Here is an 18758-nt window from a genome sequence, read left to right as displayed (position 1 = left end):
TAGTTTTAGAGCAATGATTTAAGGACTAATTAAATGTATATATTTTTTTGTTGTACAATACCTAATGCAGTTACACACATGTGTGCCATTTCATGTAATGTACCAATCGATCGAGTATCGGGTACAAAGCTAAGGACTTTTGACTCGCCTGAATTTTCTTCTGTGTATTTGCCTTGAGTGTCTAGAAAATAGTGTACGACTATACTTCATGTAGTTAAGCAGTGCATGGTAGCCCGTAGATTATGCCAGACATACTAACAGAGGTGCAAATTTTTTACCCTCAGGATACCCGTTGACCCACCTTAGTTCAAACAAATGAACTAGTTTTCCAAAAAGTTGTGTCACTTTAAAATTTTAGTTCATTTGGTTGAACTAAGTAGGGTCAAAGGATACCCTAAGGGTCAAAAATTTGCAGCTCTACATACTAACTACTCCGCATATCCGACTGTAACCAAACTGCAACGCTAATCAGGTTTTGCAATCTTTTTGAAAAAAAATTAGACGGTCAATTCATCAACTAGCACAAGTATACTACTTTATCAATACTAGCACAATCGCCATGCATGCTACATATTAAAAATATGTACACTACATAACTAAAGAGAATATCATGCTATCATCTATGCCAAATCAACAAATGATGTCTCTCTGAAGGTGTGACGGACTGCCACCACCAATTGAGCTTTTTTCTTACTATACTTTATCAGTGCACAACCAAAAAGATTATGTTGTGATCAAAGGGTAGAAGAAATTCTCTTACACTATCAACAAGTGTTCTAAGGTCGGCTTTCTCTTGCCGTGTTGCGACCTCTAAAATCATAAGACCCAGGCTGTATATGTCCACCGTAGCAAGATATTTGAGGTTAGTCCCCTTGGAGTACTCGAAATCCGGTGGTTGGTATCCTCTGAAAATAGAATATGGACATGTGTATCAGTTTAACTAAAGAATTAAATATGATCTATATATAAATCACTAGGTAAATTGATCAACCGCAACACATATAGTACATAAACATGCATGATGAGCAAGAAGTTAGTTATAAACAGGCTGGTACACAGATCAGAGCCTATGTACATACAATGGTCTGTTCTTCGTTACATAGAAGGATTTGGTGTTCTTTTCACCAATGAGCTTCGCAAAATCAAAGCCGGTGATCCGTGGTGCATAGTTTTCGTCCAGAAACACATTTGACGGGCTTAGATTCAAGTGGACAACTGGACAATTCTCTCGACCCTCGTGCAAGTAATGTAAACCATCACAGGTCCCCTTGATAATTTTGTAGCGCATGTGCCAATCAACTTGAGATCCTTGACCTGATAAACAACAAGTACACATGGAGAAATCAATTATCAAGGAGGGTGCACTAGCTAGGTAGAACGGATTCTAGGTAGTTAATTTCACAAGCACACTTTTGTCCTCTTTCATTGAAAAGTGATAATTATTGATTATGATCAATGTCATACCAATAAGGTAGTTGCGAAGGCTTCCGTTGGGCATATATTCATAGCAGAGCAGTTGTTCAGGTTCACTTCCATAGTTTTGTGACAGTACTTTTTCTTTATACTGTACCAACTTATGTCCTGACCTAGATGCACCATAGTAGTAACCGACAAGCTTTACTATATTCTTGTGATTTAGACTCTTGAATAGTTTCGCCTCCCTCTCAAACTTTTCAACTGGAATTTCTACATCAATATATCTCTTCACAGCTAGCACTGTTAGACCTGAAATGTTGCCCTGTTCAGATATATATACATTTAGTATGTGTGTATATAGAGTTTGATGAATGTGGAACTCAAAGGAAGCTTACACCACAATAAAGCAATGCAGTGCATTCATAACTTCCTTCAAGGCAATGATAGAACCCTGCATACCTTATACACAAATGCCTTATGAACCTCTCCAGAAGCAACTATTCGTTCATGTGAAAAATTATCTGTTGTTTTCTCCAGAAAATCTAGCGATGACAATTCCACCATTGTCGCCGACATTTTAGTTACTAGCTCTAGTTTATCATGGTCCTGCATGTTTGTTCCTCCATCCGTTTCTGTTGAGGCATGTTCCTCGTCACTTGAACAAAAGTCATCTGATGGTGCTTCATCTTCGTCAAAAGCATCTGTATCTGATGAATCGGATTCCTCATCTCCTGACTGGTTGTATATATAATAATAATAGTCAGTTTAAAGGATCTACAATGATGCTTTGTTGAAGTTGACATGGAGAAAGAGGAGACGGAAGGTCTAGCCTTTTCCCACGATGAAGGGACGATCCCTTCATGTACACTAGGAGATTGATGCTTTCGCTGTTGTACAAGATGTTTTTCCTTTTGTCATTTTTTTTAATCACCACATTTTTGGCTGTACAGGAATTAAGTAATGAAACCTAGTATTACCTTTTTTTACCTAATTAGTACATAAAGAAAGAAATGTGTTAGTGTAAAGATGTAAGCTTTGGAAATTTCGTTTGTAATTTAAAGGATTTGTATCTAGGTCGTGCCCAGTTCAAACCAAGGTTTGGGCCACTGTTATTTGTGCTTACCATGGTTACAGAAAAATACCACTTGGTTAGCACCCGAAAATTTTCAATCGAATTTTGAATTCAGACCTTTTTACATACAAGTCTATCCACATAGTGAACATTTAAATTCAAAACAAAATCAAAGTTATTTGGTATTTTTCTCTTACAGTAGGGACGACCAGTAATTCTCAGACAGTTTTTTTACAATTAGCTACAGTTAAAAGGTAAAGGATCCAGGTTTCATTTTGTTTTAATGATTTGCCATACCTGCCAAATTGGAGTTCCATGGCCACTGGTAGCAGAATTGTTCAGACTTTCGGTCTCGTGAAGCCTCTTGATAATTTCCCATACATTAGGCCTTTTATCTGGGTCGGCGTCCATGCATTTAAACCCAATATCCAGACATGTTCTAACTTGTTGGTATTTGCTTCCCCATGATGAATACACTCCTTCTTGTAACAATCTTTTCCTCAAACGTTGCAGTTCCTAAAGAAATTTTCACCAATATATGGGTCAGAATTATAACGAATACTTAATTACTGCAAGAAGTTAATTCAATGTACACATCTATCTATTACATACTAAGAATACATGACAAACTAACCGGAAACGAAGATAAAGACTAGGAAAAAAACTCAAAAGAATCTGGCCGTTAAAATGCACACCCATCGAATCACGACCATCGAATATCCGTAACCGTAATATCTAATACGTAGTAAAAGTGGTGCTTGGATAGGAGTCAGTGGTTCCCCGTATCATTGTCCTTGGACAGGAGACAGTGGTTCCCCGTATCACGACGTGATCTCAGCGGTGTGATGCTTGTCGGCAGCATCTATGGCACTCCTTGACGTGCTAGGTGCTCGAGGCGTCCTCAGGAGTGATCGTTGGGCGATGATGGTGATGGTTGTATTCTCTGCATAGTGATCTCGACAGCATGGTTCATTTCAACGGAGCCAACAACACTCCTTCCTGCACTTCTTGGTTGTGCTCATGGTGCTTAGCTAAGTATATGGCATGGTGGCGTTTCTCTAGGAGCTAGCTCGTTGTCTAGCTTTCTATTTTTGTTTCCCTTATTCTTTCTTGCGTAAGTGCGCTTGGGCTACGTTTTGTACTAGCAATCCTACAAAGAAAAGCTAGAATTGCATGGATCATTGACATAAAGACTGAATAGACTATTTGCCACATGCGCCGACCACTGATCTGATCACATATAGAATAGTACTATGACACAAAATTCAATTTCTTTACTGTGAGATGGATGGAGAGATGCGGTCAGACATAGACGACGAAGAAGATGGCGAACACGTGTAACGATGCGGAGCACTTTCTAAAAACTTGAGCATCCATCTACCCATGCATAATGACGAAGCCAAGTTTCAGCTGTGTGGTCAACTGACCACACAACTATTTTGAAAAATCATCATATACAAGTATAACCTTATAGGGGAAAATAGGTAGTTTTTTACATCATAATGTATGACATCATATGGTTCGAGCTCTAGCACCACCACCGCCTCTGCCTGTGCAGGTCCTCAATCGCCACGAACAGTCCAGAGACTACTGCTTTCCTTGTCTAGCTGCACGACAGGAAGAGGAGTAGCGAGACTAGAAGATGGCAAGCATAGAGGAGAAGAGATGAATTTCTTCAGGTGTTCTTTGTCGATGGGGACGTCTCCCCTTATAGACTTTGTTCACTCCGAAACCACCAGCAATAACTCATCCTGCATATATCCTAGGAACCGCATTGGCTTATGTCCACCATGCCTAACCTCCTAACCGCGTGAGAAATGTGCGATTTTATCCATAGGTCAGTACGTGAGACAGGCGCAGACGTATATAAAGATAAGATGTGTGTGACAAAACAGAAGTTGTGATTTTAACACCAAGCCACGTGTAATTAAACGTGAAATGTGAGTGAGCCTGTGTGTGTTGTACTACATGGCATAGCTTCTTCTTGAGGCCGGGGGCATGGTCTCCTTTTTGAAGAAAAACTTCTTATCGTCTCATCTAAGATAGTCATGTGACAAACCTTTATATGTTGGCTCTCACTTGTGTCCCTCGGTAATTTGGAACTAATTTGTAACACACTAACCAGCCACCCTACTTGACCACTTCCATTTTAGTTTACGTGCCCAAGGCCCATCAACAACTTAACTTAAGGCTACTTGGATTGTTTCGTTTAATTAAGATGGTTCGGTTCGGTCCAGCTAATAAGATACAAGAATTACAGCCGGCATAGTCATTCGGCTCCTCGTCGCGCCACGTTGGGAGATTTTGCTGGGATTTTTGTTTGGCGATTTTTGCTGGTCCACTGTCAGCGAAGATAGCTTGTTGGGGCTGCATGCATGTCGACACGTACTGTTGGTTTATGATGCGGTGGCTGCTTGGATCTTTCTTGTGTTTGTGTGCTGGGGAGTAAGAGGCGGTAACTACCATTCTCGCATCTTCTTCTCTCGCCATATATGGTTGGCCACTGGCTGCTTCTGCTGTGTGGTTTCGGGCTGGTGATCAGTGTCTGGTTTTCTTCGTCCGTTTGTCTGCTGTTGCGGCAAAGTCTCTCTCGGTCAGGCCGCAGGGGTGCCCTCCGCCCGCTGCTCCTCTAAACGGCGCCCACCTGCCTCTCCCACACCCACCTCGCCCTCTGCCCCCGCCTCGCCTCGCTTTCCTAGCCGTCGTGGCCGCTGCAACCCGAGCAGCGCGTAATGCCACATCTCTGCCTCCACCCTCGTTGTCTCTCCGCCGCCGTCGCCACTATCCCCAACTCTGCCGCCTCCTCCCCAATCCCCATACGCCGCTGCATCCGGCCCTCATCTTTCTCTGAACCTGGGACGGGTGCGATGAACCGCCGCCAAGGACCTGCGGCCTCCACGCGCCTGCGTCATGATCGATGCCAACTAGCTACCTCACCGTCTGGCGGGATTCACGCGCTGGTACCCCTCCCCAAGTTCCTAAAACGGCAACCTGCAGACTCCACCCATGGTATTTTAGGCTCGAATTTTTTGATTCATGATTCTGGATCCTAGATTTTGGCTTCTTCTTGAAATTCACATCTTTGGACTATGGCAAGAAAAGGAGCCGCGAAGCATCTTCGCACTGATTTTGATACCTTTACCACTGGAGCATTTGGTAGGAAAGGAACGCCCAGATCTTCCGGCAGGAGTTAATATTGTTGACAGGGTGTTTGAGCTGACCCTCTATGATCTTCATTCCTGGAGATCTGCCGGCTGTGTTGCTGAGTTTTGAGTTTCTGTTGTTTTTAGACGATCTTCAGTCCTGGAGTTCTGCCGGATGTGTTGCTGAGTTTTGATTTTTTGCTGTTTTTCTTCCTTGCTGCACGGCATTGTTTTGCCGCCGTTGGAGTGGAGAATTCCCCTTAGCTGATAACCTGTTCTTCAGGTTTATCTTTCATCTGTTTCTTTTCAGGCCTTGCTGCACGGTACTCTGTTTCTCTTCTTAATAAAGTTCGGCCGCAGGCCCTTCAATATTCCCATCGTTGGATCTTAATTGAGCAATCATGTTGTAGGCCTGTAGCCAATATCTCTACGTTTTGAAGTTAATTTCGATTTAAATAATGTTGATTGGTTCTGTACTTCTGTATATTTACCAGCCTGTGAGAAGCTCTATTTCTTTTGACAGAAAAGTCTTATAAGTTCCAGCAAAAGAAGTAACTACATATTTCCGCTTTGCTGTTTCAAGACGTTGATGTTGGATTCTTATTTTTTTTTTACCTTGCAGCAGTTTACACCAAAATATTCTTATGCTGGATCGCAATGGAAGCCAGGTCACACTCTCGAAGTGATAGCTGGTGTTACATCTCCTCTTCAGATTGATTTTTTTTCCTGCACAACTGCTCATTCTGCAACTATGTATATTGTCACCTCAATGTTGTATGTGCACATCAAGCTTTTTATTTCCAAAAATCAATTGTTAGTGGGAGTGAATAAATACTTTTGTTATTTAATTCATGTCAGGGTAATCTAACAAGGAGAAGAAAGCAATGAGCTAATTAGTATTGGTTGATATCCATTGACCTGAGAGTTTATAAGCTGTCTTGATATTTGTTACTTCTTCCTTGATTAGCGACGGATGCTATATTAATTTTGAGATGTGCTAGGAGATGAAGCAACATGCGAGGAATTGAGAATTCTTTGTGCTTGTCTACAGGCAAGTGGTTTTGCCTGCTATTTGTTATACATTGTTACTATTATTTCCAGGCAAAATAATATATACTATTATTACTGTTTTCTTTTCTTTTCAAATCCAAACTATTAATATTTCAGTGATATATACCTCCATTGTGACAAAAGTTTGATGCTACAGAAACCGTCGGCATGGAGCGCCTGAAACTTCCTAGGAATGAAGAGCAAGCACATCTTTGTTAACCCTCTTGGTTAAATCTGCTTAAGGTAAAACTCAGCGTGCCAGCGATGTATGCTTAAGGTAAATCTGCTTAAGGAGACGAGAGAGAGATGGACGGAGAGAAAAGAGACAAGAGGACCATGGCGGGCTCCACCAATTCTATGTGGAACGGTATGGTTGCTCAAAATCTGAGGAATGGCTTCGTTCCGGATCTATGGGAAATATTCCTCTCTGGGAGGAACCATATGGTTCCATTCTAATTTTTCCATTCTAATTTATTTCATTCTATCAATCAAATATGAGAACCATCCAGATTCTGGAACCATTCCGTGTCATTCTACTTTGTGACACCAACCAAACACCGCCTAAGATACAAATCATTGTAGGAGTTGTATCTAAACATGTATTTAATGCATCTACTGGTAATAAATAAAATAAATAAATCGATAGGCAGTGTTCCAGATGTGGTTAGAAAATTTACTCTTACTTTCTCAACACCGCGGTGTTTGCTCCATTTCAAACCAATCAATAACCACATCATCGTGACGCCCAAGCTAAATATGTCAGACTTTGTTGAAATTGCTCCATCAAAAGCCTCCGGCGCCATATACCCCCTGTGTGACAAAATACATATGCATGCTAGATTTAAGTCATTCGGCTGACCGTCTCTTTTTCAAGAAAAATTTACTTTCTCCGTTTCATAATTCTTGTCGAAATATTACATGTATCTAGATGTTTTTAAGAATAGATACATTCATTGTTGGGCAAATTTGAGACCAAATTTGAGAAAAAATTATGAAACGGATGAAATATTAACAGAACAAAACAATATTGCGAAGACGATTAGCTCACGTTGTTCCCTGAAAGTTTCTGCTAGGGCTTGCAGATCCTCCGTCACCTCCACTAAAGGACCTAGAGGAACCAAAATCACCAATTTTTGGCACGAGGTCATCCTCTAGCATTATATTTGCTGGTTTGATATCTCCGTGAATAATGCGAGCTTCCTCATGGAGATAATGCAAGCCCTGACAAATTCCTTTAAGTATTTGAAAACGCTGATTCCAATCAAGTCCATGAAATATATCTGCACAATTATCAAAAGTGTCATGAACAAACATGAAGTTCATATTTCACTTTCTAGGATGACGTGGCATAACAAGGAGGCGGCGTTAAGAGTCAGCTTCTTCTAGTAAAAGTATCTTAACTTTATATAACATGAAAACCTTGCACATCAAACGAAAAGAGAGAGAGAGAACTATGAACCCGAGAAAACCACGAAGGCCCCTCGTAAAAAAAACAACCACTAAAGTCTTTCGATGCATCCGTCTTTCTGGTTCCATCGCTGCATCCCAAAAAGTGCAGACATTTGAATCCGCCATCAATAGTTTAGAAAAATGTATGTCACTGAGAGCAATATATATATGGTACAGTACTATGCTATGTATGTCACTGAGAGCAATATATATATTGAAAGTACGCCTGTAATTGCACGTACTATGCTTATCGATCGATTAGAGAACATAACTAGCTGGTTGTATAGTATACCTGCACGCGCGGCAGTAACTGGGAGTTGTCTGACCATCTTGACTATAATCATAAGCGATCGATAGTTCTTTTTTTTATATCATAATTGATACTCCTTCTGTTTCATAAAGATTGGCACGGTTTTGAACTAGTTCTACTACAAAATCGTGCCAATCTTTATGGAACGGAGTAGTTGATTTTCTTGTCAAGCCTTTTTGCCGTGGGTTGTTGTGTGCATGTGATGGTGCAAAGGTTTCGGTAGTGTTCTTCTCCAACTTCGACACAGTTTCAACTCATCATTTTATTTTATGTGAAATCATGAAATGTACTCCCTCTATTCCAAACTATAATATGTTTTAATTTTGTTCTAAGTCAAAAAAGTTGAACTTCGATCAAGTTTATAGAAAAACCGACAAACATCAACAATTGTAAATTAGTTTTATCAAATGAGAGACATGATATATCTTCGTACAGAGTACTATACTTATTTGATATCATATTATTAATTTATTTTTTATAACATTGGTCAAATTTTAAACTTCTTTGCTTAGAACAAAGGTGGTAGAACATCTTATAATTTGGGACTGTACGGAGGGGTATCAAAAATAAAATAGTCAGAAAGAAAATAAAACAAAAAATAAATAAAGAGAGGGAATTAATAGTAGGGGATGCCGAGCTATCAATCTTACCAGTGATATGCATGTCAAGTGCTCGGTTAGGAACATACTCCATACAGATCAATCTTTCTCTGACCTCTGCAAAAACTGTTCTCCCATCGTAATGCACGGCTTTAGCTTCCGTGTGACTACAGTAGCCTATGAGCCGCACAATGTTTTTGTGAACAACCTTCAATGTGTTCGAAACTTCATCTTGGAATCGACCTTCCTCAATGGTATAACTCTGAAAAAGCTTCTTGACAGCTATACGCAAACCACTTGGAAGCACCCCCTGTTAATTAGTTCCACCGAAATTAAAGACACAGGTTAGCTAGCGAATTGGTTATCAAATAGTGCGTGCTTGTATTAAGGAAAATAGAAGAGTTTAATCATACTACCAGGTAAACCACGGCAAATGCTCCTCTACCAATTTCTCTTGCAGTATCGAAATTATTGGTTATGCGCTTCAGAAGCCGAAGCGTCAGATTTATTGGCTCTGCCCTTCGATTATAGATGACGTATTCTAGCGCATTTAACTCCTTTCTCTCGAACTCGAATCCGTCCACTCCCCAGTAACCGTCCTGCATCCCGGCAAATAAGATTTGCTTCCTTTTCTCTTGTTCCTTCCGTCCTTGCTGCACAAATCAAATTAAGCTTCTCCGCAAAAAAAATACATCAAATTAAGCAGCATATATGTGAGAATGGTACTCTTGCCTCACTAGCTGCCTGGCTGGAGCTCCGAGAACCGAAATCAGCACAGAAGGGATTAAGGGAAGCAGCATCGATCTTACTAACCCTGGAGATCGAAGGAGAGGAAGCGGCGCCTGTTGCTCTTGGTCTTCCTAGATCATGCTAAGCAAGCTAAAGCGTTGACCAATCAAAGTGAAATACATAGATCCAGATCTGGATGAATGGAGGCTCTCGCATATGCTAAGCAAGCAAAAGCATTGACCAAAGGAAAATAAATAGATCCAGATCAGGATGAATGGAGCGCATATGCTTGCAAGCTGCACCAGTGACCCAGTCACCATGTGGCTAAACGAATTAAGAAAACCCCGACCGTGTCACCTAACGCGGCTTGCATTTTGTAAGACGCGCGGTCGAAGAGACAGCCAGCCGCCGGGTCAGTCATGTTTATCAGTAGGATATATTTGTGTTGCTATGGAGCAACAATAAAATATCAAAAAACATTGATCAAATGTATTATTGTGAATTTTGAAGTACTCCCTCTGTCCCATATTTAAGTGACGAAATATTACGTGTACACGTATCTAAACGTTTTTTGGGTATAGATACATCCATATTTAGATAAATTTAAGTCACTTAATAATGGACGGAAGGATAGCATGCAAGCGGGATCTCGTTTATATTATCCTTTTTACGAGTCATCAAAAGTTTGTTACTGTTTTCTTTTACAAAAACAGGGAGGTCAAACTCCAGAATTTCATCCTGAAATCGAGTTTCGAGCCACCACCTTCAGTGAGGGTTCAATGCAGTCATGTCGACATTGTCTGACCAAAGATCTTGTGTTTTCATCATAGCGCATGACTACTAGTCCTCAAAGATGTCCTTGTCATCAGTCTCTCTACCGGCTAGCGACATCTCGCTAGCCAGATGCCGCTGGAGAAACTGCAGACACTAGTTAAAAAAAGGCCATCAATGTCGGTCAAAAAAGGCAACTGATAGCGTCCCTATCAGTGTCGGGTGCAAGACACGCCACTAATAGCGTGGCTATCAGTGTCGGTCAAGGCACACCCGCCGCTGACATCTTTTGCCAACAATGGCGGTCTGTGCACATCCGACACTGATGGATATTTAGGAAATAAAAAAATATAATTATAAATTATTTATATACACAGTGCATGCAATTATTTATTCCATATACAATTCTCAGATCAAATTTAACAGATGAATCACTATAGCGATACACACGAATTGGTACAAAAATTACAAACATCCAGCTTTGTTGAATCTCAAATCAAAAACAAAACATAAACTCAAGCTCCATCTTGTCCAACTTCAACAGCAGCCTCGATCTCATCCGCTCCAACTTCAACAGCAGCCAACTTGTCCATCTTGAGCTACAAAAATATGAATCAAGATAATTGAAGTAACATCAGGAGAGAGGGGGAGGGACAGCCTGGCCTAGCTTGGATGAACTCGATCGAGCTCCATCATGTCCAACTTCAATAGCAGCCACACCCACTGCAGGCGGCTGCCGGAGCAGATCGGCCGAGGGCAGCAGGAGCAACGAAGGCTCCACGACCCCGACAACATGCAAGAGACAAAGAGAGAGTGAGAAAACCGATAGAGGGAACGAGAGAGAACCAAGGGGGGGGGGGCAACCTGCAGAACCAGAACTCCATGGCAGCTGACCGGCGGCGGCAAGGACTGGCAAGTGTCGTCGGAGTAGGGGAGGAGACCAGATCCACCGGCGCCCTGCCTCGACCTCCTCCAGCAGCAAGGGAAGGCAGAGCCACCGCCGGATCCCGACCAAGGATGGCCGGATCTGGTGGCAGGAGGGTGGCAACCAGCAGTGTAGCACGGCCGGGCGGAGCCCCGCGCACACGCGAAGCAGGGAAGAGGAGGGGGAAAGGAGGCCGGCTTGTGGCAGGTAAGAGTAGGGGCGGTGCCCGCGAGGGAGTAGGGAGGAGGCTGACTCGTTGGGCTTGGGAGAAAAGATGGAAGGGGAGAGGTCGGGCATGGGAGAAAAGAAGGAAGGGGAAAGGAGTTCAGGTGGACAAGAGTAGGAAGGGGAGAGGCGGCCGAGAGGGGGAGGAGGGGAGATGAGTAGATAACTAGGGTTTCGGGTATCATATATAAGCAGGAAAAGGTTGTTGGGCCCAATTGCCCAAAACAGTATTAGTGTCATGTTTTATAACTAAACCCGCCACTGATGGGCCCAAATATGATTTTTTGCATTTGGAAAATGAAAAAAATATTCTTTTAAACCAAACATTTGTAAATATCTTTTTTGACTTTTTATTCATATTTTTTGACTTTTCTCAAGATGGGGTGAAAATTGCCGGCACATCTTTCCATAGCAAGGTGTTGAATATATCAACACCTTCTGTAAATATTACTTAATTCTTACTTTGGTACCTTAAAATGACTTTTGGAATTTTTTTGGAACGAATTATCACACACTTGTAGTTCAAAATTGAATTACTTTTGGGAAATATCTAGAAATTCATTTAAATGAGAAAAAGTAGCTATAAGGGTAGAAAATTCACAATATTTATACAGTAGCAATGAAATATGGTGTACTTCTTGTGAAAATTTTATAGATTCCATTTAGAACCTTAACAATTGTACTTCCTTCACAAAATATTTCATTTTTTGCATTTAGAAAATGGAAAATCAATTTTCAATACCAAAACGTTGTAAGTATCTTTGGCAATATTGTTTTTCATGTCAAGATGTAACTTACGCAAAAAGAATCATATTTTTTCGATTTTTTATGAATTAGTTATGAATTTTTCAAATTTCAGCGATCCTAGGGGGCTCATTAGTGGTGGGTTTTAGGTAAAAACCGCCACTGATAGCACGGCCATCAGTGGTGGGTTTTGGAGGTAAAACACGACAGTGATGGCACGGCCACTGAAAGGGGGTTATGAGTGGCGGTTTTTGGAAGAACGGCCACTGATGGGTGATTTTTGGCTTTTTCGGGTTTCACAAAGAAGCCATCAGTGCTGGGTCTAAAAAACCCAGCACTGATGGGGGTTCATTTGTGGCGGGTTTTAAAGACACGCCACTGATGGGGTCGCCTATAGCCTGTTTTGTACTAGTGAGAAGACGGAAACATCCGGCTTCCACACAATGGCGGATCTAGTACAAAGCCTCAGGGTGGTCCATAAGTGACATTGTTCATATAAATTTATGTATTTTTTTGTTTTATCCTTTTTTTCATGGCATACATAACGTATAAAAAACTTTCAGGGTGGTCCCTGGACCACCTGTCACCCTATGAATCCGAAGCCACCACGGTAGATCGACGAAAAATAGAGCATGCACATGAGGAGTCTGCTCAGCCGTGAGGGAAGGAGCAATGGCGGCGAGCGAGTAAGAGCCCGGATGCTACCGGGGGGAGGGGGTGAGTAGCAGCTGACCGACTGCCCGCTGGGAGGATCCCGTTCGACCATCGGGGAGAAGTTGACACGATAAGCGAGTAAAAGCCCGACCGACTGCCGAATGGAGTTGTGGTGGCACATAGGGAGGACTCCGATTTGTTGTTGTCGGTGTTTTGTACCGGCAATATTTGTTTCGGTGTAGCGCACAACCAACGATCACCGATGGTACGGCTGAGACACATATTTATACAGGTTTGGGCCCTCAAATCGAGGTAACACCCTAGTCCTGTTTGTGGCTTGTTTGTATTGATCTTGGCTTGAGGTGTTCAAGCAACTCGATCCGGAAGGGATCCCCAATGCTACCGAGATTTGTGAGTGCGGTGGTGGGTGGATGAGACGTGTTTCTCCTCTAAAACTGTTCTAGACTACAGGGATGATGCGAAGATGATCTAAAATGTGAACCTCCTTCTCGGGGTTTTTCCATCATCCGACTTATGTAGTCCGATCCAGATAAGGGTCACAAGTGCCTAGGTAGTTAAAAGGGATCGATTCCCTGAGTAAATGAGTAGCGTGCCCCTAAGATATCTTGATGTTGGATTGGTAGCTACTTCACCAAGATGCAGGACCCCCTAGCATGGTCAGACACCTTTTGGTGCCTTGAACAGCCGCATGTTTGTTCGGCTGAGTTAGACCTGTGCGGGCCTACCCGAGTCCCTTGGCAACGTCAGTGGCCGGAGAGTAGAGAAGGGGACGCACAAAGAGATTGCTAAGTTGATGACTAGTGTGCACGCTGTGGTCTACAAGCATCATGACAATATATCAGATCTCCATGTGATAATTATGCGCCAGATGTTGTTTCATGTACCTCATTTACCAGCGCGTCGAGAGGAGCAACCTCAGCAAGGCGTTGTACTTGTACAAGGGGCGTCGTGCGGTGGCAGAAAGTGAAAGGGGTGTCCATGGGGGTGGAAGAAGAGGAGGGAGGAGCGGAGGGAATGGGAGGAGGATCGGGATGTGGGGTTTGGGAGAGAAGAGTAAGAGGAAAAAGGGGTGTTTTAAACTGGACTTGGCTATCCGACTCCGTGATCATACCGTACAGAAACATTATGTGGACGTATTTCACAATTTCAAGGATCTAGAGGTACAGTTTGCAACTTTGATGATTGATTTGGGCTGCACCAACAAATTCATTGGTTGTTGTTGCATTAAAAAAATGAAGATAAGTTTATTTTTAATAAAGAGTAAATTTCATAAAACCACTTCTTTTGAGTCAATTGTGTCGCAGAGTCACATTAACGAGAAACTGTCCGTAAAACCACGCTTTTTGAGTCAGGTTGTCTTAACAAGCCCGAAACCGGTTATGTCGATGGTTTTGCTCAAATCCTGATAGGTGAGGCTCACATGTTGGTCGTCACGTAAGTCCCGACCTGACCCCGACCCGTTAGCCACAAATTAAAAAATTAGGCATTTATGGGGCCGGTCGTCACGTACCGATAAAAAATGGAAAAAAATCCTGATAGGTCGGGTATGCCTAATAAATTAGGCATAGACGACACACATGTCAAGATTTTATCAGTACCCGGCATGTGTGTCGTCTATGCCTATAAAAAATTAGTCATAGATGACACACATGGACCCGACCCCCAACATGTGAGCCCCTACTCTCTCCACTATCACAGACGTGAATATCCCTGTCGGCCGAGAACCAACAGGAAAATACGTTTTCCCAATAGGAATATTGCTCCTGTGTGTCAGCCGACAGGGATAGCTGGAGAGGGATATTCCAATATGCCTATGTGTTGGCCGACAAGAGCTATATTCCTGTCGGCTACTCCTGTGTGCGGCCAACAAGGATATAATCCGTTGTCAGGCCGTGGCTCGTCAGCTGTAAGTATTTTCGTGTCGGTATACTCCTGTCGAGTCACACGCACAGGATAAATACATGTCAAAAATCGTCCTCAGGTCTATCACTTTACCTGTGAGGGGAACCCGACAGGAGAAGTTGGCAATAACGGACAGGAATGGATTGCATAATGGCATCACCACGACAGGAAAATGTACAGAAGCTGACAGGAATATAATGTTTGATTTTTTCTGTATTTTCAGCTTTTCTAATTAGGGTCACCACAGGTTTTTTGGGTCCAGAATTCAGCACATATTAACATTAATTAAAAATAACTTTTTGACTACACATGGCTAATATTTCTCTTGTCATCATAGCAGCACAATACATAAGCTTATGTGCAATATGATGCCAATCTTCCAAATCTATGAATTTCTTAGTTAAATAAACTAGTATCTTCTTTTCCTCTCTTAGTTCCTTCCCTTTGCATTGCCCTGGCTCCGTGCAATTATAACCAACATCCTGCATCCATCAGGAATTCAGAATAAAAATAAGGACAATGGCACTATAAAAATTTGTATAAACCATAGCTTTGGAATAACATTATTTGTACAACTCAGTTCTGTATACAAGGCAACTCACATCAACAATTACTTCACAAGGCAAATCACATCAGAGTAATCAACCATGATTTATTAAAAAACCTAGTGGTGCAGCAAATTCTTGCAAGAAGCACAAATAGAAATTATCATAAGATCAAGAATATATGATGTGATGACTGGAATAAACTGCATTGACCCAAACTTTATTTAAGAACATCCCAGAACTACTAGTAGGTTTTTAAACTGGCATAAGAAACATAACTTAACTTGTACTGCTTTCTACTGTTTCAATAAATCGGTTGATTAATCCAGGGAAAATACAAGTACACATAGAGACAAATAGAGCACTGGAGCTGGATTAGTCCAACAGTACCAAGTACACATAGAGATTAATACTACTACAAGTACACACATCAACTACTACGTTTGATATTCTTTTATGGAGCAGGTTGTGAAGTATTGTACTAGTGTATATGGCAAATGAAAACTGAGCAGCAACTAATCTTATCCATCTGACTTAGCCAAACTATTATGCATATGCCTTTAGCCAACAAATGCATCTAAAAATGCAGCTAAGAAATGCAGACATTCAGTTCGTCAATATTTTCAGCACATCATGGAAGGAATGTTGACATTCAGCAAAGCATGCAGAGATTCAGTTTATCTCCTATCAATTCAGTACATCCAAATATGCATTCGAACTCAACTTTTAGAACAGCATTCCATCCATCAATTATTTCAGCAATAAAGCTTTTCTGCTTTTGCCCGTTATAGTGATCTACCGCTATGTATAGTTTCTCAAATAAGAAACAACGATAATATATGCAGGCAGGATGACCTACTTTGAAATCCGGAGATCTCCAGTATTTAATAAGGGTTGCCTAATAATCTCATAAAAGCATATTTAATAAGGCCTTGCAATGGACCTCTTGACAGCATCTATCTCCTCTGGTCCCCATCATCTTTACCACTTCCTGTTGCACTTGCCACTCTTTCTCCTGAAAAAATACACAATGTAAGAGTACTTCGCTGAATGTACAATACATAGGAGAAAAAAAATGTACACTAGACTTACTTTTTTTCAATATCACTTGCTTTAACAACTAATCCATCTATATATGCCCTAGCAGAACCAATGCATCATCGGCAACACTCACTTGTATACTAGTATATATGTGGATCCAGCAATGTCACATGGCATACATTATCATCTCTATATTTTCTTCATTTTCCTTTATGCCATCACTGATGGCTTGAAAAGAGCAGACCACTCAACATCAATGGGATTTAACATAGTAAACTTGAGTTGCTTGTGATGCTAAAATGAAAAAGGAATCTGAAACCATTTCTTACAATTTACATGCCTATGCTTCAAAACTAAACTACCAGGTCAGGATTGAATGTCCAAGTTCTGCACAAGACAGGATTGGATGTCTGAATTAAGAAGGAAGAGATATACCTTGATGGGCTGTTGTGTTCAGATGCAAAATACGATCTTTATCTGCATACAAACAATCTGAGGACAATCAACCATGATAAAGAGTAATTATTAAATTCTAAAGCCAAGGGGCAGACAAAGATGTATGTTTACATACCGCATTCTGCTCCTACACACCTCAAGCTGAATCAATTATTTTTATTATTCTGGGAAGAAATTACCGAATATCTTTTATTGCCTCTCAAGGAAGCCTTGTAGCTTGTAGAAATTGGTGTCATGGCAACATCAAGAACCTAAAAATATGCATTGTGCATAGATCTATGGGGAGGAAAGGAGGACATTGTGCTAACCTCTGTGGATGTGTAGGCGGCTAGGTTGTTGCTGAGGTTAGCCGGAGGAAGAGGAGCGGCGGCTGGTCGAGGGAGCGGCCACGGCGGGTCGAGGAGGCAGATCCGGGAGGGGGAGGGGCGAGGGAGGCGGGTCTATGGCGGATCCAGGGAGGGGGAGTCGACGGCGGCGTCTAGGGGAGCCGGGCAGGCCGGCGGAGGAGATGGGAGGCGGTGGCTCGTGGCTGCGCAGGAGAGAGGAGGCGAGGGCGCGGGAGAAGGGAGGCGGGGGCGCGCGGCGGAGGAGGAGAGGGGAGGCAGGGGGGCGTGGCGGGGGCGGAGAGGGGAGGCGCGGGCTAGGGATGCGGGTTGGCGGTGTAGGAGAGTGAGAGCGAGGGCTAGGGTAGGGATGCGGGGAAGAGAGATGGGATCGGGTGAGTCTTTGAGGAATCGGTGACCTGCAGGAATATTCCTGTCGGTCTCGCGACCGACCGACAGGAAAATGAATATTCCTGTGTGTTACATAAGAAAACCGACAGGAATAAAAACGAAACCAAATATTACACTTTTTTTATAAAGACCATGTAGAATATCATTTCATATATGTGATTAAATCAAACCAATTCTTGCTAGTACATTGATTCATAATTTTTGAAATAATACTTTTGGTACTTCTTTTATACATTAGCTCCATTAAATAGTTATAGAAAATCAAAAACACATTATTTTGTCCAATTAGTATCAAGTAAAAATTACATTAAGTACATTTACAATCTTTTATGCGATTCTTATATTACACTATAGGGCCAAATCATATTATATCCAACGATGAAAAATATGCCATGAGTTATTGGATAAAAGAAATGAACTCTAAGTTGGCCTTACCTTGAACCATTCAAGGTAAGGTATGATTATATCGCACATTTAATGTTGATATTTTGATTCCACGCTTGTTAGGATGTAACATGAGTTCTCGATCAACCTTGCCTAATTTGGAGCTCATTTGGTAAGGCAAAAGTTTCAAAAAGATATTCAATTCCTATTCCTGTCGGTCGTCAACCCACGGGAAATACATATTCCTGTCGGCCAGAAAAAAAATTCTTGACAGGAATAAAAGTTTTCCCTGTCAGCCCGACGAGAAAACCGTCAGGAGGAAATTATATTCCCGTCAATGCACATTTGCCCGACAGGAATATATGTTTATTCCCGTGTGTGGGCTTCTAAACCGACAGGAAAATGTATATTCCTGTGTGTTTAAAGTCGACCGACAGAAAAATATTTTGTTCTCCTGTGTGCCATGTAATTCCTGACAGGAATATATGTTGACCGACAGAGATATATCGGTTTGTGGTAGTGCTAGCGCAAGTCTTCCTGCTCGCCTTCCGCATACGCGGCCGTTGCGGAGACTCGAGACTTGGACTG

General features: G+C 41.9%; 1 protein-coding gene and 2 long non-coding RNA genes across 9 annotated transcripts in view; 1 reads left to right on the top strand and 2 right to left on the bottom strand.

Moving 5' to 3' along the window:
• LOC100837640 (receptor like protein kinase S.2) overlaps positions 1-10145 on the bottom strand; it is a 33209-nt gene extending 23064 nt beyond the window's left edge. Inside the window, exons 1-10 of one of the 4 annotated variants that reach the window (XM_024455984.1) lie at positions 9772-10145; positions 9456-9692; positions 9091-9349; positions 7730-7961; positions 7365-7491; positions 2786-3004; positions 1876-2151; positions 1465-1738; positions 1080-1314; positions 761-905 (exon numbers count right to left, since the gene is read on the bottom strand). In XM_024455984.1, coding sequence (XP_024311752.1) covers positions 761-905; positions 1080-1314; positions 1465-1738; positions 1876-2151; positions 2786-3004; positions 7365-7491; positions 7730-7961; positions 9091-9349; positions 9456-9644 — 1956 coding nt within the window. In that variant the 5' untranslated portion in view covers positions 9645-9692; positions 9772-10145. Of the gene's footprint in view, positions 1-760; positions 906-1079; positions 1315-1464; positions 1739-1875; positions 2152-2785; positions 3005-7364; positions 7492-7729; positions 7962-9090; positions 9350-9455; positions 9712-9771 lie in introns of all 4 variants that reach the window. The other 3 variants (XM_024455986.1, XM_024455985.1, XM_024455987.1) reach the window with 3 other exon arrangements.
• On the top strand, positions 3016-6592 carry LOC106865469. Of its 2 annotated transcripts, none has more exons than XR_001404665.2 (2): positions 3016-5497; positions 5586-6592. It is a non-coding gene; the product is annotated as an uncharacterized LOC106865469 (long non-coding RNA). The 2 variants fall into 2 exon arrangements; XR_001404663.2 differs by having other exon boundaries at positions 3033-5497; positions 6254-6592.
• A 5049-nt stretch (positions 10146-15194) lies between the features above and the next one.
• Positions 15195-17749, bottom strand: LOC104585258. 3 transcript variants are annotated; one of them, XR_732847.2, is made up of 4 exons: positions 17168-17749; positions 17032-17073; positions 16415-16570; positions 15195-15492 (listed from the first exon to the last, which is right to left on the bottom strand). It is a non-coding gene; the product is annotated as an uncharacterized LOC104585258 (long non-coding RNA). The 3 variants fall into 3 exon arrangements; XR_001404661.2 differs by having other exon boundaries at positions 17032-17216; positions 17361-17724; XR_732846.2 differs by having other exon boundaries at positions 17032-17743.
• Between the last annotated feature and the right edge of the window lie 1009 nt (positions 17750-18758).

This window comes from Brachypodium distachyon, chromosome 5 (assembly GCF_000005505.3).
Source record: "Brachypodium distachyon strain Bd21 chromosome 5, Brachypodium_distachyon_v3.0, whole genome shotgun sequence".
In the NCBI taxonomy this organism is placed as follows: Eukaryota; Viridiplantae; Streptophyta; class Magnoliopsida; order Poales; family Poaceae; genus Brachypodium; species Brachypodium distachyon.
This window is presented reverse-complemented; position numbering and strand designations above follow the sequence as displayed.